Genomic DNA, 24,924 nt, shown 5'->3' on the forward strand with positions numbered 1-24,924 from the left:
CACCCTCCCACCCAACTTGGGATCATCTGCAAATTTTGAGATGTTACTTTTTGTTCTCTCATCCAAATCATTAATATATATATGAATGTAGTGGCATTGGACACAGTTCAGAGGAAGTTCACTAGATTGATGAGAAGTTTCTCGTATGAGGAGAGATTGAACAGTTTAGGCCTATACTCTCTGGAGTTTAGAAGAATGAGGGGAGATCAAATTGAGGTATACAAGATGATAAAAGATATGGATAAAGTAGACGTGAAGTGGAATATCCTCCTTAAGGGCATTCTAGAACGAGAAGTCATAGTCTCAGGATAAGAGGTAGCAAATTTAAAACAGTTGAGGAGAAGCCACTTCTCCCAAAGGGTTGTGAATCTGTGGAATTCGCTACCCCAGGGTGCGGTGGATGCTGGGACACTCAGTAAATATAAGGAGGAGTTAGACAGATTTTTAATTGGGAATGGGTTGAAAGGGTCTGGAGAACAGGCAAGACGGTGGAGTTAAGGTCAGGATGAGGTCAGCCATGATTGAATGGCAGAGCAGACTCAATGGGCCAAATGGCTGAATTGTGCTCCTATATCTTATTAACTTATGAACTTATATAGAGGTTGGGTCATGAAGTATGTTCAAGGCTGAGATAGATAGATTTTTAATCAGTAAGAGATTCGAGGATCATGAGAATAAGGCGGGAAAGTGGAGCTGAGGCCATGATTGCATTGAATGGCAGTGCAGAGCTGATTGGCCGAATGGCCTACTTCTACTGCTTTGTCATGTGATCTGAATAGCCACCTGATTGACTCAAAAGGTGCATTTATCTCTCTTTAACTGCACTCCAGAATTCTGGAATCTTTTTGAAACTTCCTTCAGGTTGGGCAACTGCTCATCCTCTGTTATAACTCCTGTTATCAACACATCGACAAAGTGAACGATTACTTTTGGGAAATTACGCAGAAAACTCTCCATAGTACATTGAAAAATGGCACAAACCAATGAGATCCTGAATGGTAATCATGTGAACTGAGATCTAGCCCTTTGTATGTATTAATGGTGACAAATTCTCTGGAAGCATCATCCTATGCCAGTTGCTGGAATTCATGACTCTTGTCTAACTTGGTGCATGTTAGACTCCCAGCCAACTCCACATACAGGTCCCCTATTTTGGGATGGGGTACCTGTCTAATTTTGCCACCTGGTTTGCCGTCAGCTTGTAGTCTCTGCAGATGTGAACAGTTTTGTCAGGTTTGATTCCAGGTACAAAGGGTGTACCTGTAATTTGCTGCCACTCTGCAAACTGTATGAGCTTGATGATACCCAAAACCTCTAATCGCTTCAACTCGATCTCCTTTTTATGCAATGAGTAAGGCACAGGTCTGGTCCTACAGAACCTTGCTGTACCTTCCGGATCTACATGAATCTTAGTTTATACCCCTCTAATGTTACCCAATTCCTCCTGGAATACCTTGTGATACTTCCTTAGGACCTCATACAGTCTTCCTTCATCTCTCTTAAAAATTTAACTTGATCTCTTCGAGCCCATCACACCCCATCAAGCTTGATGCCTGGCCTAAAATTATGATTAAGGGTAACTGGGAAGATTGCTGCCTGTAATTAACAGGGGTCGCTGTTGTCCCCATGATATTGATAGCCTCACCCATTTATGTGGCCAACCTGGCTGTAGGGTTATTTAATTTCAGGGCTTGAACACCGCCCTGGAGCAATTGGTAAGTTTGTCCCCCCACTCGCATGGCGGAGGCTCCCATGTCTGCCGACATCTTGAGTGGCCGACCATTGACCATTAATACTATTATTGTAAGGGCAGCACGGTGGCCTAGTGGTTAGCACAACCGCCTCACGGCGCTGAGGTCCCAGGTTCGATCCCGGCTCTGGGTCACTGTCCGTGTGGAGTTTGCACATTCTCCCCGTGTCTGCGTGGGTTTCGCCCCCACAACCCAAAAATGTGCAGTGTAGGTGCATTGGCCACGCTAAATTGCCCCTTAATTGGAAAAAATAATTGGGTAATCTAAATTTTAGAAAAAAAAAAAAAAAAAAAAAAAATACTATTATTGTATTTAGGGTTACTCTTGTCCACCTTTATATTATTCAATCAAAAGACGTTTGGTCCATTTCCTGAGTTATCGTCCATGCTGTGCAGTGGAGCTGGATTGCAGACACCGCTTTCACTGGACAGGCCCTGCTTATTCCTGCACTTGCACGTTACATACCCTTTTTAACCTCAGTTAAAACACACAGCTTCTTTAAATCGGCACTTTTCCTGGGGGTGACTCCCGTCACGTCTGTAGCGCTCTTCATTACCTCTGAGTTTCTGACTTTAATCTTTTACATCTCTATATTCTCTTGCTTTCGACATTTCTCTGCTCATTAAACCCTGCACCCTCAATCTTGGCGCTGCAGCCGCAAGCAGCTTCTTTCCAGAGGGGTGGACTTTGCCACATCACATACTTTGAAGCTCGACAGTGCCTATTCCTGCACTTTCCATAGCTAGAGCAACCTCCAGCTCCTTCTTCAGTCTTATCTTGGTACCTGCCAACAGATTCTTCTGTATCGCAGTGTTATTCACCCCACGCACTAGACAGTCTCTTAACATGTCATTCAGGGCAGGCCCATATTCACAATGCTCTGCTGTTTGCCTCGATCTGGCCACACAATCTGCTCTCACTTCACCAGGGCTCTTGTAGTCGAAGTGAATGCAAACCTTTGCATAAATATCTTGGGCTTCGGCTGGTCATGGCCTTTCACAAGATATACTAACTCTGTGAAAGTCTTTGTGTCGGGGGCATCTGGAGATGTCAAACTCCTGATGAAATAATATGTTTTGGCTTCACAGGCTGTAAGTAATCCGATCTTTTTCTTTTCCTCCCGCTTTTATTTCTGCAGATGTTCAACATATTGAACCCAACCTTTGGAGTTCGGGTCAAACAGCTCTAACTTGCCAGAAAGGGATTTTGGGTGAATCACTGGTTGTAGACTGGCTTGACTTTAATTATTTGAACACAAAGTGTTTTCTCTTTTGTGTGATGAGTCGAAGGTGCTTCCGATTATCCTCATCGCCAATGTAGCATCTGAGTGATTGGCACCACCTGCTTTGAACAACAAGTGATTGACCAGGATAACTGAATATACATAGAGTGCTAAGATGTGTTACCACCCTCTTCAGCTCCAGGATCAATTCTACCCAGGAAAGCCCATGCTTAGCCCCGGGATCCACACGCAACACCTTGATTGGCCGATCGGGTCACATGAACTTTCTAAACCGCAACCCATTTAAGGGGCCCGTTGCTGCTATCCTAATTCCAGGGAGTCTCTGAGCGGCTGCTGTGAAAGTGGAGATGATTCCGTGGCCATTATAAAAATCAACTGCTCCTTCCTCCATGGCATACTGTCTGTCATTGACTCTGAAATGTTCTTCTCTGTTAATGTTGATTTCTCTTTTACAGAACTATCAACTTTGCTCACGACCTTTCAGGATTGGCATCGTTTGGCGGCATATGTTCCGTTATAAAATCTGGAGGAGTAAACTCGGTAAGCACCCAATATTTTTTCCATTTCCTCACTCCTGTGGTCAATCCAACATCCTTGTCAAAGCTCAAATTCGTCATGACTGGAATAAAAAATGATCAGTCTGATGGGAGGATGTGTCAATGAGGTTTCAGTTCTGAAGGAAAGAAAGACTTTTGTTTAATTATTTCATCATGTCTTAAAAGTTTAAATGAAAGCTAATATCACTCAATATTAGCTTGACACATACATAGAAAATAGAAGTTGGAGTAGGCCGTTCATCTCTCCGGGCCTGCTTCGCCATTCATTATGATCATGGCTGATCATCGTGGGGATATATTTAGCTCACTGGGCTAAATCATTGGCTTTGAAAGCAGACCAAGGCAGGCCAGCAACACGGTTCAATTCCCAGACCAGCCTCCCTGAACAGGCGGCGGAATGTGGCGACTAGGGGCTTTTCACAGTAACTTCATTGAAGCCTACTCGTGACAATAAGCGATTTTAGAGGCAGGTTTAGCACAGTGGGCTAAACAGCTGGCTTGTAAAGCAGACCAAGGCACACCAGCAGAGCGGGTTCATCTCCCGTACCAGCCTCCCTGAACAGGCGGCGGAATGTGGCGACTAGGGGCTTTTCACAGTAACTTCATTTGAGGCCTACTTGTGACAGTAAGTGATTTTCATTTCATTTTCAAGTTCATAGCACGTTTAGCGAGTTGGTCACACCGCAGGTGAAAATTAATGAGGGAGATAGAAAATGGGTGACCAAAAGAAAGAGCAAGAGTAGGAAGGCAGTGCAGGTGTCCCCTGTGGTCATCTCCCTGCAAAACAGATATACCGCTTTGGATACTGTTGAGGGAGATGGCTCACCAGGGGAAGGCAGCAGCAGCCAGGTTCATGGCACCGTGGCTGGCTCTGCTGCACAGCAGGGCAGGAAGAAAAATGGCAGGGCTATAGTGATAGGGGATTTAATCGTAAGGGGAATAGACAGGCGGTTCTGTGGACGCAATCGAGACTCCAGGATGGTATGTTGCCTCCCTGGTGCAAGGGTCAAGGATGTCTCGGAGCGGCTGCAGGACATTCTGGGGGGGGAGGGTGAACAGCCAGCTGTCGTGGTGCACATAGGCACCAGCGATATAGGTACAAAATGGGATGAGGTCCTACAAGCGGAATTCAGGGAGTTAGGAGTTAAACTAAAAAGTAGGACCTCAAAGGTAGTAATCTCAGAATTGCTACCAGTGCCACGAGCTAGTCAGAGTAGGAATTTCAGGATAGATAGGATGAATGCGTGGCTCGAGAGATGGTGCAAGAGGGAGGGATTCAAATTCCTGGGGCATTGGGACCGGTTCTGGGGGAGGTGGGACCAGTACAAACCGGACGGTCTGCACCTGGGCAGGACTGGAACCGATGTCCCGGGGGGGTGTTTTCTAGAGTTGTTGGGGAGGGTTTAAACTAATGTGGCAGGAGGATGGGAACCGATGCAGGAAGTTGGAAGGTAGTAAAACAGGGACAGAAGCAAAAGGAAGTAAGGGGAAAAGTGCAAGGCAGAGAAGACATAGTCAAAAATCTAAAAGGGCGACAGTACAAGGTACAGTGACTGAGGGGAGCTCAGTGAATAGGCCCAGTAATAACAAAAGGAATAAAACTGGATATGTTAAGATTCAAAACAGAGGTAAAAAAAAACCAACATAAGTGTACTTTACCTGAATGCTTGTAGTATTCGGAATAAAGTTAATGAGTTGATGGCACAAATCATCGTAAATGACTATGATTTAGTGGCCATTACTGAAACATGGTTAAAGGATGGTCATGACTGGGAGTTAAATATCCGAGGGTATCAAACTATTCGGAAGGACAGAGTGGATGGTAAGGGAGGTGGTGTTGCTCTGTTATTTAAGGATGACATCCGGGCAATAGTAAGGGATGACATCGGTGCTATGGAGGATAAGGTTGAATCCATTTGGGTGGAAATCAGGAATAGTAAGGCGAAAAAGTCACTGATAGGAGTAGTCTATCGGCCACAAATAGTAACATTATGGTGGGGCAGGCAATAAACAAAGAAATAACTGATGCATGTAGAAATGGTACAGCAGTTATCATGGGGGATTTTAATCTACATGTCGATTGGTTTAACCAGGTCGGTCAAGGCAACCGTGAGGAGGAGTTTATAGAATGTATCCGCGATAGTTTCCTAGAACAGTATGTAATGGAACCTACGAGGGAGCAAGCGGTCCTAGATCTTGTCCTGTGTAATGAGACAGGATTGATTCATGATATCATAGTTAGGGATCCTCTCGGAAGGAGCGATCACAATATGGTGGAATTTAAAATACAGATGGAGGGTGAGAAAGTAAAATCAAATACTAGTGTTTTGTGTTTAAACAAAGGAGATTACAAAGGGATGAGAGAAGAACTAGCTAAGGTAGACTGGGAGCAAAGACTTTATGGTGGAACAGTTGAGGAACAGTGGAGAACCTTCCAAGCGATTTTTCACAGTGCTCAGCAAAGGTTTATACCAACAAAAAGGAAGGACGGAAGAAAGAGAGAAAATCGACCATGGATATCTAAGGAAATAAGGGAGAGTATCAAATTGAAGGAAAAAGCATATAAAGTGGCAAAGATTGCTGGGAGATTAGAGGACTGGGAAATCTTTAGGGGGCAACAGAAAGCTACTAAAAAATATAAAGAAGAGTAAGATAGAGTATGAGAGTAAACTTGCTCAGAATATAAAAACAGACAGTAAAAGTTTTTACAAATATATAAAACAAAAAAGAGTGGCTAAGGTAAATATTGGTCCTTTAGAGGATGAGAAGGTGAAGTTGCACCGGATCAGTGGTCAATTGCCATCGACAGCTCCATTTTGTTCTGCTGTCCTCATTGCTGGTTTGCACGGAGAGGTGGGGGGGGGGGGGGGTGATCAAGTTGTAACACTGGCTGGAAACACCAGATGGACCCCACCTGTTACAATCAGGTCGGATAAGACGCAAGACGAGATGCATGGTTAGACGGGGGCCAGGGATGGGGGCGGGGAGGTGAGGTTGGGGTGAGGGTGGTGTGAGGGTGAGGATGATGTGGGGTGAGAATGGTTTAGAGGTGAGGGGTGTGTGTGGGTAAGGGTGGGGAGGGGGATGGTGTGGTGGTATCAATATTGTGGGGGTGTGAGGGTGGTGTTGGAGGGTTGGGGTTAACAGACATAAGAAGATAAGAACTAGGAGCAGGAGTAGGCCATCTGGCCCCTCGAGCCTGCTCCGCCATTCAATTAGATCATGGCTGATCTTTTGTAGAATCGGCTCCACTTTCCGGCCCGAACACCATAACCCTTAATCCCTTTATTCTTCAAAAAACTATCTATCTTTACCTTAAAAACATGTAATGAAGGAGCCTCAACTGCTTCACTGGGCAAGGAATTCCATAGATTCACAACCCTTTGGATGAAGAAGTTCCTCCGAAACTCAGTCCTAAATCTACTGGGCAGAGCCAGCAGGCAGAGATCTACCCCCGTACCTGTAGTACAGGGGCCTTACCGTAATACCCTCATATGCAGTGCAGTATATACAATATAATACAACAGTGGTGACTACCACAACCCGCCAGTGGAAACAACCTTCCCGCATCTATCCTATCTATTCCCTTCATAATTTTATATGTTTCTATAAGATCTCCCCGCATCCTTCTAAATTCCAACGAGTACAGTCCCAGTCTACTCAACCTCTCCTCATAATCCAACCCCTTCAGCTCTGGGATTAACCTAGTGAATCTCCTCTGCACACCCTCCAGCGCCGAACCGGTCTTTCTCAGGTAAGGAGACCAAAACTGAACACAATATTCCAGGTGTGGCCTCACTAACACCTTATACAGTTGCAGCATTCCACAGGGAACCGCAATTCATGGGATCTCACTTCCTCAGCCATGGCTGATCTCTACCCCGGCGACTTCCCTTTCCTCTGGACTGCCGACCATCTCCAGGGCCGTCTGCTCAGTCACGGAGGAGCCGCTCATCCGACATTCCCCTCCAGGTTTCTCCTGCTCAAGCGGTTATGGGCGACCTACTCCTGGGTTGGAGGAACAGAAAACGGCAGTGTGAGACAGTCCAGAACATGTAGCCCACGGGGTAGGTCGCTGCTGGCCTCAGTGTCCAGGGCACCTGCCCATGGATGTTGGCATGTGGTGCAGGGTGTGGGTTCGGCCGTCCTCCTGGTAAGGGTGTGAATTGCGCTTTCACATAGCCGTCCGTCAGTCCAGAAGTAAAACACTCGAACACGTCAGTAACGAATATTCGTTTATTCACGGCCGGGACAAATCTCTAAGTAGTCGGGGAACCACCTTCGAGAAGTGCCAAAATCCGAGAGGGCGGGCTGTCCCTATATACAATTACAACTTAGAGGTGGTCCCCTTGAATCCCTGAATACACCAATGATTTGGCAAAGATACAGAACATGTACTTATATGGAGTTGTTTTTCCTCGAGGTATGGCAGTTATTCTTACATAATCTTTAACACAGTTTGCTGCTACTCCTGCTGCTGAGGGTTCCCCTATCCCTATTCGGCCATCTGGTCCAATCTCCTTATCTCCTTCTCTCTCGTGCTCCGGAGTCAGCTCTTTCACATTCCAATGTCCATTGTCTCAGTTGACAAGGTTTTACACACTCATCTTTGCTGTCTCTGCACTAACAGATAGAGTTCTGTTCTCATTCCATTCCCTCAACCCTTTAACATCTTTTTACTTGAGGATCACAGATATATTTCAGACCCTTAATATTACATACAGACAGCAAGATTAAAACAAGACAATAAATGAAATCCATTTCCACATTCCCCCCTTTGATCATTCCATGATCATATAACACTCAAGCTATGTTAGGTGGAAATGTGAGCGAGGCGGAGGAATTCCTTCTCTACTGGGTTCTGGCGGGACGCCATCTCCTCATGTAGGTCGGGGGCAGGTTGAACTAATTTTTCCTTTTCGTCTGGGGCGGATTTCTGAAGCATTTGTGGTAATGCAACAGCACCTAAGCGGTTGCACAGGCATTTCACACCGGTAGCTATGATACAGAGCAACAAACAGAGGGCAATGAAGATAATAAGCCCGTGGAACAGGTAAGTGGCCCAAGAACTGGACCACATCCAGTTCCACCAGTCATCATTACTGGTGGGTTGCAGGCGCTGCACTCCATCTCTGATATGGGTCACCAACTGCGTGATATTCTCTGAACTGTCAGGAATGTAAGTGCAGCATTCGGTCCCTATGACAGCACAGGTGCCCCCTTCCTTGGCCAGTAAGTAATCCAGGGCCATGCGATTCTGTAGGGCTACCGCTCGTATGGCTACTAACTCTGCACTGAGTTCACTCAGTCCCTCCGCGGTGTCGTTTGCAACCTGTTCCAATATGTCGCGGAGGAGCTCGTACTTCTTGAGGGACCAGATGGCGCCTATCTGGGGCCAGAAGAGGGAAGTCACCACCTCCCATGGTGGTATTGACCTCTGGGCCCGATGGAGGGGATGATGTCCGAGTTGCGGATAGTGCGTAATGCCCGGAACAACGAAACCCAGGTAGCAAGACCCTGCCCAATTAGTGGGGAGCCAGGGGTAGGCCTTATGGCCACAAATAAAGTAGGTGCCATTATAGGGTGTGAGGCTAGTTACCATCGAGGAGGTCCATATTTGAGTCCAGTCAGGACCCCCTGTGTGGTTAGCAATGTTATTAATGAGGGCGAAGCCTTTCCAATTGGAAAAACCAAGAGTGTAGTTACATGAACTAGATCCTAACACGTGGGTTCCGGGGGTTTTTACTTCCCGGAGTAAGCAGACTGATCCGGTCTGGGGGTTCTGAATATGAAAGAACGGGGGTGTGTGATCTGATGAGTAGGGTGGCTGTCGCCAACCAGTAAAAGCACGTAACTGGTAACTGGCGCTTCGCCAGTCCTGGGCTGCTTTCCTGTGGTTAACAGAGGAGGACTTGGAGAACCTGGTTGGTAAGGCAAGGTGATTAGATACTGTCCTGTTCTGGAATATAACCCATTCAGCCATCTGCTCTAATGAAAAAGGAACAGGCACCAAGGGAACGCCTCCATGGGCATGGGTGGGGACATGTGTACATACCCAACAAGAGGAGACATTCACTTTCTTAGCATAAACATAAGACATAAACAAAAATGAATTTGCAGTTACATGGTGCGCTGCCCGCTTCCTCCTGGAAGGCGGGTGGGTGAGAATAGTCCTTCGGTCAGGACCTTGCAGCCTGATTTTCTTGGTGCACCGGTAGTTCCACCGGCAAGCGTGGCGATCGTAGATCAGAGACATTTGCATAGTCAGGAATCGAGGCTGCTGGTCATCGATGGTCGTGCAGGTGCGGCCAGGAGTGGTGATCCATCGGAGATCTGGCGTCGTTCCATATCGTGAGGTCTCTTCTCGGCACAGAGGTAGACATCGGCCCCCAGGTAGATATCTCCCCCCTCTGGATGCAGTGAAGGAGAGTGGAGTGGCGAGTATTGTGGCGACGAGGAGGAACTTCATCCTGGTGTCCGTGTCCCTAAGACTTAAAGGAAAAGTTTAAAACATCATGGATACTTAATTAACTTACAATGGTGCATATGTACCCATGCGTTTCGCCCCTCCACTTTTACTGCAGTGGGGGTGGTGAGTAGAACCTGTAGGGGACCATCCCATCGAGGTTCCAAACCTTTACGTGTCCAATTTCGGATTAGGACATAATCCCCAGGGTTGATAGAGATGTCATGGGTAATGGACGGGATCTCTTCCTGGGTGGCACGAACTCGGGAGTGTAATCCTTTCAAAATTCTAGTTAGTGCTAATATATAATTAGCCATCTCGGTAGTCATGTAATGGAATTGAACATTCCGTGGAACACTGCTGTCCCAAGGCGTTCGAAAGGGTCTGCCATATAGTATATCCGCTGGGCTTAGGCGAGTTTTTCCTGCGGGGGTGGCACGTAGCTGGAAGAGTGCTAAAGGCAGGAGTTTGAGCCAAGTGGCTCCAGTGTCTGCTTGTAGTTTAGCGAGTTTAGTCTTTAGAGTCTGATTAGCCCTTTCCACCACTCCAGCGGCTTGTGGTCTGTAGGCACAATGAAACTGTTGCTTTATTCCTAGCAGAGCACAGAATTCCTTATTGATTTGACCTATGAAATGGGGACCATTGTCAGAGCTCAGCCGGGCTGGAATTCCAAATCGCGGAACAATTTCTCGCATCAGCACCTTAACTACTGTCGAGGCCTTGTTATCCGTAGTCGGGTAGGCCTCGATCCATTTGCTAAAAGTATCCACAATGACTAACACATATTTATAGCATTGACATCTTTCCAACTCAATGTAATCCATTTGTAGGGTCTCAAATGGACCCTCAGGTAAGGGGGTTGTGCCAGGATCACAGGGGACGGCCTTACCGGGGTTGTGCTGTTGACAGATTAGGCACCGACTGCTAATTTGTTGGGCGATCTCTTGCAGTCGTGGGTGCCACCAGCTTTTTAACAATATGTCCCCTGTGGCACGAGCTCCACAGTGAGTTGCAAAGTGTACACATTCGGTCACCCAGGCTGCTAATGCATCGGTCATACATGTTTGTCCTACCGGGGTGACCCACAGCTTATTTTCGATATCATATATACATCCTAAGTTTTTCCACATATTTACAGCAGTTGCAGGAGCGTCCTCCTGCATTTGGATTATGTCAGCAATGGTTGGCATTGGTTTTTCAGAGGGGGACTTTCCCGAGGGGGTTTTAGTCTGCCTCATCATTCTAGGCACCATTATTTTGCCAGATTTAGAAATTTCTTTTGCCTTCTCGTCCGCTTTCCTGTTGCCCGTTTCCACCAGTCCCATTGCCTTTTGTGTGGGCTGCGCATTTTATCACCGCTATCTTATCTGGGAGCATAAGGGCCTGCAATAGCTGGGTTACTAACTGCTGGTGTGAGATGGGTGTACCAGCAGAGGTTAGAAATCCTCTGTTTTTCCATAATTGCCCGAAATCATGCCCGAAGGCGTATCGGGAAGCTGTATAAATATTAACCTTCCTTCCCTTCGCCAATATGCATGCTCGTATTAATGCAAACAATTCTGCTTGTTGGGCAGAAAAGGGAACTTCAAATGCTGCTGCTTCCACTACGTCACCGTCTTGATCGATGATTGCATAGCCAGATTGTCTATCCCCCCTTTCGCCGATGGAAGAACTTCCATCGGTGAAAAAGGAACAATCTGAACCCGGGATGGGTATGTCGGAGAGGTCGTCTCGGACCAAGGAGACCTCTCGCAACAGTTGTAGGGAGTCATGAGTTGGGTCAAGCATGTCCGCGGGAGGATACGTCAAAAAGTTAGCAGGGTTGATAGTGGTGCAGTGGGCAAACTGGACTTTCGGGTTATTAAGGAGAGCAATCTCATATTTATTCTGACGAGCCATCGTGAGATGTTGGGTTTGTAGCTGTCCCAAAAGGGCCGTAACAGAATGGGAACTATAGACAGTGATATCTTGTTGGAGGGTAATATTAGCAGCCGATTGCAGGCTGTTGTAGATAGCTGCAAGAATTTGGGTACAGATAGGATAGCCAAGGGCCACCGGATCGAGTTTAGAGGAGTAGTATGCAACCGGGCGACAGCGGTCGCCGTGGCGTTGGGTCAGGACAGCTGTGGCGCAGTCGGCAAGGACTGTGCAATAGAGCTGAAAAGGGCGATCGTATAAGGGTCGACCAAGGGCAGGGGCCTGGAGGAGTGCCTCCTTGAGACGGTCAAAGGCCAGTACGGCCTCCGGGGAAAGGGTAAAAGTATCGGGTTCATTGGTGTAAGGGGTAAGGAGGCGGGAATCCAAAGTAATATTCGGGACCCACTGACGGCTGTTTTTCTAAATTCACCTATATGTTTTAGAATTCCCCTTATACCACAGACCTTAAGGGCCAATACTCTAAAACGGCGAACAGGGAACTCCCTCCCTGACTCCAGTACAGGCCTCTGTGAGTACTATTCGGGTCAAACTCTCCTTTCAAGTTATCCCCCGGTATAACTCATACCTTCACTGAAGAATTTTACTTACTTACCCCTTAATGGCATCAATGTCACGGGTCCTGCGTTCTTAAGGAAGTGAAGTAAGCTAATAACCACTTTTTCAGGTTAAATTATTTTATTATTAACATACTCTTTTCTATTTCATTAAATTAAAACATTATTTACTTTTGGATGTTGTCTGGTTGGTTGTTGAGGCCTTCAGACTCTCTCTCTCTCTCTTTCTCTTTCAAGTCTCCTGGTCATCTCTCCTGGTGCAGTTTTCTCTTTTTCTCCTCTTCTGTCTTCAGTGGCTGCTGCTCCTGCTGCTGGGCCGTCTTCCTTCTGGTCTGGTCTGCCGTTCTGCGTCTTCCTTCTGGGTCTGGTCTGCCGTTGGGCCGCTTCTCTCCTGGGCCTTCCCTCTCCTGGACCGCTCCGCTCCTGCTGCTGCTCCTGCTGTCCTTCTTCCTTCTTCGGGTGCCGCTGGTGTTCTGCCGCTGGTGTTCTGCGCTGGTTCCTTTGTTCATCTGTTCTTGCCTCGTGGGGAGAAAGAGGAGGAGTCTGAAGCCCGCGCTGGTTTCTTTGTTCCAGCTGTTCTGGAAGCCCGCGCTGGCTGATCTCTGGCGTGAGATCGGGACCTCCGATAAGGATCGGACTTCGGGTCTTAAAGGGGCAGTCCATCACAATTTTCCAACAACACAAAGAGATTTTTTAAACTTTTTTCTTTTGCCTTTCTCCTGCTGCAGGTTGTAATAACCATTCTGATAGACTGAAATTGCTGCCCACAGTTTCTGTGCCCTTCAGCTGCCACCAACCTCTTGTGGGATCTTTCCCTGCACTCTCCCCGATCAGATGTTGGCAGACCTCTATGTTTCAAATGACACATTCTGTATTTTCCAGAACACCCCGTCTTGACATTTGAAACATTACTATAATTTGGTTTATTGTCCCCCCATCCAATTGTACTAACCTACATCCCTGATCATTGTCATTTGTATGCATATCACAGACCAGTGTCAATACGAGTCTTGTTTTCCGTTCCAGTCCAACTTGTTTTCCATTTCTGATTGGAATGTGGTAATTGTGATATCTTTTACCCCCCACTGATCCCCTAGTCTTATTAATTTAAAATGTTCAATTGATCCTGCTTGTATTCCTAACTTCCCCATTAATGTCTAACATTGTCGTGAATCATGTAAGTCTGCCAACCCCTGGTTTACATGAGAGAACATCTTTCTGACAACGTGTATATTTTTCATTTCAGCATTTACAAAACCGCATTGAACCGTCTCTTTTTTTTTCTTCCCAAACAAATTCTCCCTATTGTTCTATACATAGTAAAATTTTTATCTTATCTTAACACCTTATTCATTACCTAACCAATAGACTGTGTGTTACACTTTACATATTTTCAACTGTTAACAATTTAATATCAATATCGAAACATCGCTTCTTGGCTTTTGGAACAATAATTATTACATACTAAACTAACCCTCTATTAAAACATTCACAGTTTAGAAATGCGGATCAAGTTATTTAACGACACACATACCCCCCTTCTCATATATATACAACAGTCCCTATCAATTTACATGAAAATAATTTTTTTTTCTTATTAACGATTATAGCTCTTCAATGCAATATTGTTTTGTTGCATTGGTAACAATTTTCCCGCCGTAGTATCAAGCTACTGAAATTCTTAACCTATTATCATTGATCATATTGGGGTTCCTCGTCAGTCGCTGCTATCTGCTGCCGAGACCTTAATGATTCCACTGCGTAGTACATACCCCATGGAGACCACAGATCATCCATCAACTAATGTCCAGTTAGAGATGTCTGACCGGGGGTTTCACTGTCCAGTTATAATTTGATATTCTAATTTGTTTCTAACCCGTAAAGTTTTCCTCCGGGTTCTGTCATTTAATTCCCTCAAATTTGTAGCCAATTATATCATTAGTTTCCCCCCAATCCTGTCGAACAGATTCTTCTCTGGAGTGTAGTTCTCTTCCTTCTTGCGAACTGGTTTGTTATTGGAGTGTAGTTCTCTTCCTTCTCGCGAACTGGTTTGTTATTGGAGTGTAGTTCTCTTCCTTCTTGCGACCTGGTTTGTTATTAATTTTTTCCACCTGAAAAAGCAAATGAACAGATCAAGGGTGGAGAGGGCCCTATTCTTTAATTCGGATTATCCCAGAAGTGCCCTCTCCAGGACTTCCGGATTCCTTTTGCCATCATTTCTTTTTGAACTGGTTTATATTCCATATCCTTGATGTAGTCAAGCCTCCTTCTGTCATTGCACCCCTGAGTGAGATTCGAAGAATCTCAAACTCCTCTGATGCTCACTGGGTCGTGTGTTTCAAGCGTGACACAATTTCTTTTGCTCCAGACACCATGCTTCTCTAATTCAATTGTATGTGTACCCAGAATCTGAACAATCTTGTCTTTACATTTTACAGTCTCGCGAATGATTTTCCCCGCAGTCTTAGTTGGTAACTTCACCCAAACTTCGTCTCCTACTTGATAATTCCCAGATTCACTTGGGTCTCCTTGTCCCTGGGGGACAGAGGTTCCAAGGTTGCTATTAAGATCAAATACTATTCTTTCAATGTCTTTATCCCAGCCTTTATTATTCTGATTCTTTATGATCCAATCCTTTACTTTTCTTACAGACCTCTCAGCCATTCCATTACTCTCAGGTGCATATTTCACGGCCCAATTGATTGTTATTCCTCTGTCAGCACAAAAGTTAATAACAGTATTGTTTCTAAAGTGTGGCGCGTTGTCCATTCGGATCGATTCTGGTCTACCTCTGGAGGTCATCATTTCTGCCAATACCCTTTTGGTTGTGGCTCCATTTGCTTTGCTGGTTGCTCTAAGGTCAATTTCTCCCGTGCAGCTATCAGCTTTGACTAAAAAATACAAATTACCTTTGCTGCTTCTGGGAAAAAGTGGTCCTGCATAATCTAATGACCATTCCTGCATTGGTTTCTCAGTTTTTATGCTCCCATATGTTTTATTTCCTCTCTGTCCTCCACAGGCCATACATCTCTCACATTTTCTCCTTACTGCAGTTAAATGTTGTCTCCAATAGGCTATTTTAAGTCCCAACTTCTTCAACTCCCTTGCGACTACAACATGACCCCCATGTCCTGTGGCTTCATGTACTTGCTTAATTATCATTTGATGGTCGGCTGCTGAGTTCCCAAGAGTCCCCAAGATTATTGTCCTAAGTCTGGCTAATTCATCCACTTCCTGATTCCCCTTACACAGTTCCCCAATTCCTTTTGTGTGTGCTTTTTGATGAATTGTCTGGATCTCCATATCGGCTAAAATTTTATCTATCTCTTCCCACTGTTCTTTCTGTTCCAGTAGTTTATTTCTACCGTTCGTCCAACCGTTTAGTTTCCAAAACTCCAAATCTTTCTCCAATCCTTGCTGCACGAAAAAGCTATCGGTTACAACGGTAACTTCCTGCAGCTTTCGCTGGTGACACTCCTTTAACCCTTGCAATACTCCCTCTACCTCTGCTGTCTGAGCTGATCCAATGATTATTCCCTGTTCCTCCACTACTATGTTTCCTGAATTTTTTAAAATGAATGCCCATCTGGCTTGTTCTTCGTCCTTCTTGACTTTACTACCATCAGTATATAATACCCAAGCATTCACCAACTCCGTTTTACTAACTGGCTCATCAAGTTTCTGTCCCTTTTGAATGTTATGAACAAACATTAAGTCAGGGTTTAGAAGAATGGTTTCCCATCTTTCCCATCATTTTTTGAACCCCTTTTTTCGAAACCGGCGCAGTAATTTCAGCTATCTTCTTCCTCATTTCAATACTGGCCTCTCTACCTTCCTTCGATACTGAATAACCCAAATAGTTGACTTCGCTTCTCCCAATTTGACATTTCTTTAGCCCTATTTTAAAGCCTGCTTCACCAAGTGTCTTAATGATCCTGGCCACTCTTTCCACATGTTTGTCCTGATCGTCATCTCCAATTAATATATCATCGATATATACTAAGGCCAAATCATCTTGAATCAGCTCCCTGATTATTGCCTGAAAGTGATTTGGAGAATTAACATATCCCTGTGGAAGTCTACAATATACATAATGCTTAGTTCCAAAGGTGAATGCTGTTTTCTCCCTGCTGTCTGGGTCTAATGGAACACTCCAGAATCCATTCGCCAAATCTATACTAGTTAAGTAAGTTTTTCCCGCGACTTGCTCTAAGGTAGCTTGTGGATTTATTAAATATCTCTTGTCCTTCTTTGTGACTTTATTTAAAGCTTTGTAATTTGTTACCATTCTAAATGTACCATCTGGTTTTCTTACTACCTGAAGTGGACTATTTGTTGAGGCATATGTGACCCCTTGAATAATCCCCTGCTGCTCCAATTCCTTGATTATTATCTCCAGCTCGCTCTTAGCTCCTCTAGGCAAAGGATACTGTTTTTGAGGTCTGTGTTGTCCCCCGTGAATTGTGTGTTGAAATTGCTGGCTAAGCAAACCTGTGTCATTCTTACCTATCGCTAGGTTTGCTCCCATCAGTACTTCTTCCATCTTCTTCCAAGCTTCGTCATTTAAAATACTTTTCTCTTTCTGTTTCCTTATTTCCTCCATGTTATCAATTGGTTTTAATATCCTTATTTTTCCAGTATCTATTTTTATTAAATCTTTCCCTGCCATCAGATTATCAGTTCCTGATATTGCCAGTAATTCTCCCAATCTAACTTCTGGCCTAATATCCTTATTCCCTAATGCTCCTTCTACTATGTATTTCTTTCCTGTCGGATTTCCAGCTTCTTCCCTTATCATTGATATCTCAGCCCCTGTGTCCACTATAAATCTTACCCCCTTGTACACTACTACTAATTCTCCTTTGTCTGTTTCTGTGGTTAGATTTTGTATAGCCTGTTTAAGGGGAGAAGCCGAATCCTGTCAATATATACCGGGGCCTCCTCTGCCTCTTCCTCGGAATCCCCCTCGCGAGCGTCCCGGATACCCTTCTGGTGGTTGATATCTACCTTGCTCAATCCTCCCCTGACCAGCTGCTCTTCTTCTCCTATCCTCAATGAATCTGTCTCTTTCCTCCCGACTGAGGGCTAGGAATTGTTCCCTTGGTAAATAATCTAGATTTTGTGGTGGAGGTGGCCCTTGTGACCGCAAATTATACCCATGTTGTGGCATTGCTGGTTGTGCTGGATTTTGTTCCGATTTGTCAGGTATCTGCCGGTTTGGTGGTCTAATCTGAGCATTTTGTGTTGAAACATTATTTTGGGCAGCTGCTCTTTTTTGTTCCCCTTTTGTGTGTTTATCCTTAAATGCTTTGCCTGCCAAATCAAATTTAACCAGTTCTCTTCCTATTTCTCTTCTAGAGGTCGTTAACAGTATTGTTGAGAGGCTTTTTCCTCCTGGAATCTTGGGTCCTAATTCCCTCAGGAATCTGACTACATCGACCCCCTCTTCCTTATTAACCTCATATATTCGGTCGATATATGGTGTGAGGTGTTCCCCTGCATATGCTGCCTCTGTCATCTCTTTCATTAAATTAGCTCTCTCATTTCCCAAATCTAACTCACTTATTAAATCTGAGACTTCGCCTGTAACTATTTCTCCCACTGTATGTAAATCAATCAATTTGGTGGATTCTCCTGATGCCCCCATTTTCTTCGCTAACTGTTTTAACCTCTGTGAATACTCAATTTTACTCTCCCCATGTTTCTTTGGGCCTGCTGTCTTCATTACGGCTGCTACTATTTTATACGGTACCATGCCTCCCTGTCCTTCCTCTGGACCTGGTGTAAATGACTGAACTATTTTCTCACTTCTGGGGCATGGTGTTCTCAAAGGGGCACCTCTATCTGGGTCCCTATATTCGGAGAAATGTATCCGTCGTCGTACCGGTTCTTCCTCAAAATAGGGGGTACTATGTAAACTCTTCCACCGATTCTATATATTCTTCAAACCTTGCACTTGGTACCTGGCTATCTCGTGGAGCATAACTTGCCCTATCCATTGGAGTAGGTGCAGTTTTTTGGGGTCTTGGACGATTCTGTATCCTTTCCTGTGGTCTTAGTGCTGCTATTATCTGGCCTTGTGTTTCTGTGCTGTTCCTTACCCTACTCATGGCTCTTCCGAAACTGTCATACCCTTTGCTCATTTGCCAAATTTTTGCTTTGGGGGTAACGTTTGGTAATTCTAGTAATTTCGTAGAATCAATTTGTTGACTTCCGCCTAATATTTCTCCTATTTTAAGTCCCCTAGCTGTAACCTCTCTTTCCCATCCTTCCTGATCTCTATGGTGTACCATTTCTGCTTCTGGATTATAAATATAATACGGTACATCCTTATTTACTGGTTGATAAGTGGAAGGTTGTTGGTGTTTCCAGTGATCGCTATAATCCCCTATTTTTAATGGTTTAGAATTTTTTCTATTCCCTATTCCTCTCTTTGGTTTGACTATTTCCTCATTCTCGGATGAGGATGATAATTCTTCCTGTCCCATCACAGGAGGCGCCATAATCCCAACTATGCCTTGTTCCTCTTCACTTTCTTGTGGTTCAACGAAATGATCGATAAACGCTTCTTTCTTATGTGTGGCAGATTGCTGAGGCCAATTTTCTTCCTGAAACAGACTTGGCTCTGGGTATGGAAAATTGTATCCCGTTGGGAAATTTTCACAGGAGTCCGAATTCTCTCGGCTATCTGATTCTAGGCCTGATTCCTCGTCACTTTCCATTTCTAATGGTTCATTTTTCTGCAGTTGTTTTATATATTTGCCTACCACTTCAGAGTTACTTTTGTGTTTACTAGGGATCTGTATTATTTCTGTCCTGTTTACTCCGTCAATGATTTTAATCAGTTTGGAGCACACTTTGCCCACTTGAGCAGCTGCATGCTTCTGTCTGTGTCCAAATACGATTAGTGATTCAGCTCGCTTTTCAAATGCAAACTGACAAAGTGCTTTAAGGACCCTGACAGAATCTGTATATTGCAGGGCTTTTGGCACTCTAACAAAGAGGGAGATATCTCCGTCTGGATACATATCTCCTGTCCAGGATTTCTTTTGCTCTTTTAATTTCTTCCATTCCCTTTTCATTTCTACATTTCTCTTGACCGTATCCCAGGGCATGAGAATTACCCTAATTGCCATTTTCGGATTTTTAGTTCTGTTCCTGGTTGTCCCTTTCAGGTGCACTCTGAAATTAAGGATAAGTACCCTTTCTGGGCCCTATCCAAGGCTGACCAAGGCACTATCTTCCTGCTCTAGTTAAGGGTCGATTGATTATTGGTTTCTGAATATAAGCGTCCCTATTTTCCAGAAAATGTCCGCACAATCCGCCTTACTCTGAGGATGATTTATTCTTTAGCCCCTTTTACCAGTAATGGATGCAAGATTTTAGTGCTATCACCAAAATGTCTTGCAGACTTTTTCTCAGGGTCAGTATCTTCTAGTCTACTGATTTTCACACCCAACCTGAGCTTCTGTCCCCTCGATCCACAGAATATCCTTACAAAAGCCAATCACACCTGACTTTCCAGACTAAACTCGGCAGGTAAAGTCTGACTCACACCTAGACTAGAAACTTCTAATATTCTAGCCTTTTCTTGGGAACTAGAAACTTCTAATATTCTAGCCCCTACTCTGCTTAACTAGAAACTTCTAATATTCTAGCCTCGCTTTACCTAGAAACTTCTAATATTCTAGGCCTCCACGCTGGGCGCCATGTTTTTCTAAATTCACCTATATGTTTTAGAATTCCCCTTATACCACAGACCTTAAGGGCCAATACTCTAAAACGGCGAACAGGGAACTCCCTCCCTGACTCCAGTACAGGCCTCTGTGAGTGCTATTCGGGTCAAACTCTCCTTTCAAGTTATCCCCCGGTATAACTCATACCTTCACTGAAGAATTTTACTTACTTACCCCTTAATGGCATCGATGTCACGGGTCCTGCGTTCTTAAGGAAGTGAAGTAAGCTAATAACCACTTTTTCAGGTTAAATTATTTTATTATTAACATACTCTTTTCTATTTCATTAAATTAAAACATTATTTACTTTTGGATGTTGTCTGGTTGGTTGTTGAGGCCTTCAGACTCTCTCTCTCTCTCTTTCTCTTTCAAGTCTCCTGGTCATCTCTCCTGGTGCAGTTTTCTCTTTTTCTCCTCTTCTGTCTTCAGTGGCTGCTGCTCCTGCTGCTGGGCCGTCTTCCTTCTGGTCTGGTCTGCCGTTCTGCGTCTTCCTTCTGGGCCTGGTCTGCCGTTGGGCCGCTTCTCTCCTGGGCCTTCCCTCTCCTGGACCGCTCCGCTCCTGCTGCTGCTCCTGCTGTCCTTCTTCCTTCTTCGGGTGCCGCTGGTGTTCTGCCGCTGGTGTTCTGCGCTGGTCCCTTTGTTCATCTGTTCTTGCCTCGTGGGGAGAAAGAGGAGGAGTCTGAAGCCCGCGCTGGTTTCTTTCTCCCAGCTGTTCTGGAAGCCCGCGCTGGCTGATCTCTGGCGCGAGATCGGGACCTCCGATAAGGATCGGACTTCGGGTCTTAAAGGGGCAGTCCATCACAATTTTCCAACAACACAAAGAGATTTTTAAAAACTTTTTTCTTTTGCCTTTCTCCTGCTGCAGGTTGTAATAACCATTCTGATAGACTGAAATTGCTGCCCACAGTTTCTGTGCCCTTCAGCTGCCACCAACCTCTTGTGGGATCTTTCCCTGCACTCTCCCCGATCAGATGTTGGCAGACCTCTATGTTTCAAATGACACATTCTGTATTTTCCAGAACAGGCAATAATTGACCATGCCCAGCCACTGACGGAGCTGCTTGGCAGTCGTTGGGGGTGGGAAATCGCAGATACGGCGGATCCGGTCTGGATCTAAGGAACGAGAGGTGGCAGATATCCTAACACCAAGGAACTTAACAGTAGGTTGAGCAATCATAGCTTTCGAGGGAGAGACAATGTAACCAAGGGAGGCCAGAAAATTGAGTTAAGGTTGTGTATCGGCCCGACATCCCTCCTCAGTAGGGTTAGCGATCAAGAGATCATCGACGTACTGAACAAGAGTGGAGCCTTGGGAGAAGGAGAGGGATTGTAGTTGGTGTTGGAGACAGCGGGAGAAAAGAGTGGGAGAGTGAATAAAACCTTGAGGCAAACGTGTCCAAGTATACTGTTGGCCCTTATAAGTGAATGCAAAAAGATATTGGCATGATTGATCGAGTGGTAGAGCGAAAAAGGCATGTTGGAGGTCTACAAGGGAGAAGAATAGTGCATCTGCAGGAACCTGGGCTAGGATATGCACAGGGTTAGGAACAAGGGCGTGGAGAGGTTGAACAATAGAATTGATAGCACGTAAATCCTGGACGAGGCGATACTGATCCGGTTTCCCAGGTTTGGGCACCGCTAGGATGGGGGTATTGCACGGAGACTGACAAGGAACCAGGATGCCCTGGTCGAGAAGTTTAGCTATGAGTGCATCGATGGAGTGGCGAGCTTGGGCCTTAATGGGATATTGTCGGATCGAAGGGAGCTGAACATAGGGGAGGAGAGGAATAGTGATAGGCTGGGTAGGGACGAGACCAACATCAAACTTATCCGCAGCCCATACGTGGGGAGATACAGTCGCATCGGTCTGGGCGCGATGGTGTAAAAGAATGGACTGGGATGTAGCTGGTTGTGACATGTATGTAATGGTAAGACCTCCAGGGAGGAGTTGGGGTTCCAGAAGAGAGGGGTCAGACTGGTCCAACGCCTGTCGGACCATTGGCCCTAGATCCTTAGCATGTTGGGGTAATGGACATGGCGGGTGACGTGCGGGGCGGTGTACCCGTCTTGGCGCCATAGCCAGGTAGGCACTTGTGCCGCATCCGCAGTCCCTTGGGGCCCGCTCACAGAAGCAAAAAGGGTGACTGAGAATTCTTGTTCAAGATGAGGGCTGTAAGAGTCGACCAGGCCCTCGTCGGCTCCGGTCAAATCGTAGGCCAGCGTGACGTGGAACAACCGCTCAGGCATCAAATGAAGTGCCCACCATTGCGGGTGCACATGAGTGATTAACTGGCATGGCATGCTGGGCGAATGGACAGTGATCCCGTTATCCCCACATTCAAGATGTATTCCAAAGGCACAGAGAAGGTCTCGGGCCAGTAGATTACAATCTAGTCCGGTTGTAACAATAAATCGGTGCTGGAGGGTGTAGCCCTGGAAGGAAACGGGCACAGGGAAAGAAATGGGGTAACGAGCTACCTGTCCCTGGAAACCAGATAGTTGTTGGGTTTCTGATGAGAGGGGAAGGTTGAGGTGAGACTGTACGGAAGACATGGTAGCCCCCGTGTCTATGAGAAATGGATAGGAGTGACCATAAATGGTTAAAGAGAGAACAGGCTCAGAGTCAGGGGAGGTTAAACGAGAAGGCAACATCGGCAATCAGTATTGTTGGAAGGGGTTATTCTGAGTGAACGGAGTAGTGACTGGAGCAGCCACTGCGGGCGCTCCTCTGCCCCGTCCTCCACCTCCACGACCCCCTCTGCCGCAATTAGGGTTTGAGTAACAGTTACGAGCGTAATGTCCTGGCTTACCACAACTATAACAGAGCCTTGCATGTTGTGGTGGTTGTGTGGGGGTAGGTGCTGCTTGGGGCGGCATCGGTGGACAATAGGGTGGTGGGGGATGGGAGGGGTGTTGGTAGGGTGTGGCATAAGAATCTGGTGGGGGCGGTGCATAGGCCGCGCTGCTCCCGGAGGGGCATACGGAGGGCCATAGAGCGGTGCTTGGGGCCCGTTTGGATGGGAGGTGTATCCTCCACCTTGTGGGGTCACCCAACCAGGGGCGCAGAATTGGGGTTCCGTCTGGTGGCCTGTGTTATCAGGCGCCCAAGAGGGTATTGGTACCTCCTGGACGTCTTTTAACATAGAACATAGAACAGTACAGCACAGAACAGGCCCTTCGGCCCTCGATGTTGTGCCGAGCAATGATCACCCTACTTAAACCCACGTAACCCGTATACCCGTAATCCAACAATCCCCCCCATTAACCTTACACTATGGGCAATTTAGCACGGCCAATCCACCTAACCCGCACATCTTTGGACTGTGGGAGGAAACCGGAGCACCCGGAGGAAACCCACGCACAAACGGGGAGGACATGCAGACTCCACACAGACAGTGACCCAGCCGGGAATCAAACCTGGGACCCTGGAGCTGTGAAGCATTGATGCTAACCACTATGCTACCGTGAGGCCCGAAGGACATACTCTAAGGACATACTCAGTCTTAATTTTAGGGGTTGCTTTAGACGGACCCTCAGGTGAGCCGTTTTTCCAGTAGTACCTCACAGCTCGTGCCATTTGGGTGGGACTATTATCGGACCAATCCATATTGTTAGTCTTGATCGCATCCGATAAGGAGATGGGCAAGCAGCTCAAGAGCATGGCACAATACTGTGGGCTGTTATTGCCAGCACGGTAGTTAGTGTCTCCGGCCTGGTTACGGTAGGACTCATTAAAACGCTCTAAAAAGGTGTCAGCTTCCTCATCCTTGCGGGGTTTGGACTCAAGTATTTTGGTAATATCCACAGGCTTTTGAAGGGTAGTGTTTAATGCAGCAAAAATTGCATCTTGGCGTTGCCGGTCCGCCTGGTGGAGCACGTTAAGGGACGCTAAAGACACAGGGAGGGTAATAGTAGGATTCTGCTGTTGTAAGACATTGCAGAAGCGAACGTGTTCTTCTGGGCGCAAGACCTGCTGGACCAAGGCCCATAAGTCCCGTGCTTCGGCCTCATATACATGAATTGTACATTGGAGTTGGTCAACAAAGGCAGCAGGGGACTCATTTCGATTTGGTATTCCAGCCAGTATGGTCATAATCTCATTGGGTTTCCACGGGACAGAAATATTCATGGTACGTTCAGCATTAGGGTTGCCCACGGGAGCAACAAGGTCATAGGTAGGATTTGGCACCTGGCGCATTGACATCTGTCGTGGTGGGGGTAAGGGATGATCGAGGGCTGGTGGAAGAGGAGGAGGGAAATCCTCGTCCTCATCCGGATTTTGGAAAAGACTATTGTTCTCCCAATAGCTCCTTTAACTGGACCAATTGCGTGAATGGTCCCCCTCCTCCCCTTGTTCTCGACCTTGTACTCATGGCCGGGGGTTGATATGCTGGTTGGGACGGCGGTGGTGCATAAGGTGGTGGATTCTGACTTGGGAGGGGTATAATAAATTGGATCGGTGCATTAGGGAGGGGTGGTAGAGGCGGTGGCTGTGGAAGCTTCCGACGTCCCCCACAATGGAACAGATGTTCCTCATCCCCATTGTCCCCGTCCTCCCAACCTTGCTTCGCATTGCTGACCGGCGCCGGGGTAGGAGTAGCATTCTTTTGTTCTTTACATTCCTTTTTTAAGACCTCTACTGTTTTAACAATTCCCCCTTCGGTGAGGGCAGTGCCCAA

At 46.1% G+C, this 24,924-nt stretch overlaps 1 protein-coding gene across 1 annotated transcript in view; it reads left to right on the top strand.

The window, feature by feature from the left end:
* LOC119963597 (disintegrin and metalloproteinase domain-containing protein 12-like) overlaps positions 1-24,924 on the top strand; it is a 604,211-nt gene that overhangs the window by 430,584 nt on the left and 148,703 nt on the right. The window contains exon 11 of the mRNA XM_038792928.1: positions 3,450-3,534. Within this exon, the coding sequence (XP_038648856.1) occupies positions 3,450-3,534 (85 nt within the window). The remainder of the gene's footprint in view (positions 1-3,449; positions 3,535-24,924) is intronic.

This window comes from Scyliorhinus canicula, chromosome 3 (assembly GCF_902713615.1).
Source record: "Scyliorhinus canicula chromosome 3, sScyCan1.1, whole genome shotgun sequence".
NCBI classification, from domain to species: Eukaryota; Metazoa; Chordata; class Chondrichthyes; order Carcharhiniformes; family Scyliorhinidae; genus Scyliorhinus; species Scyliorhinus canicula.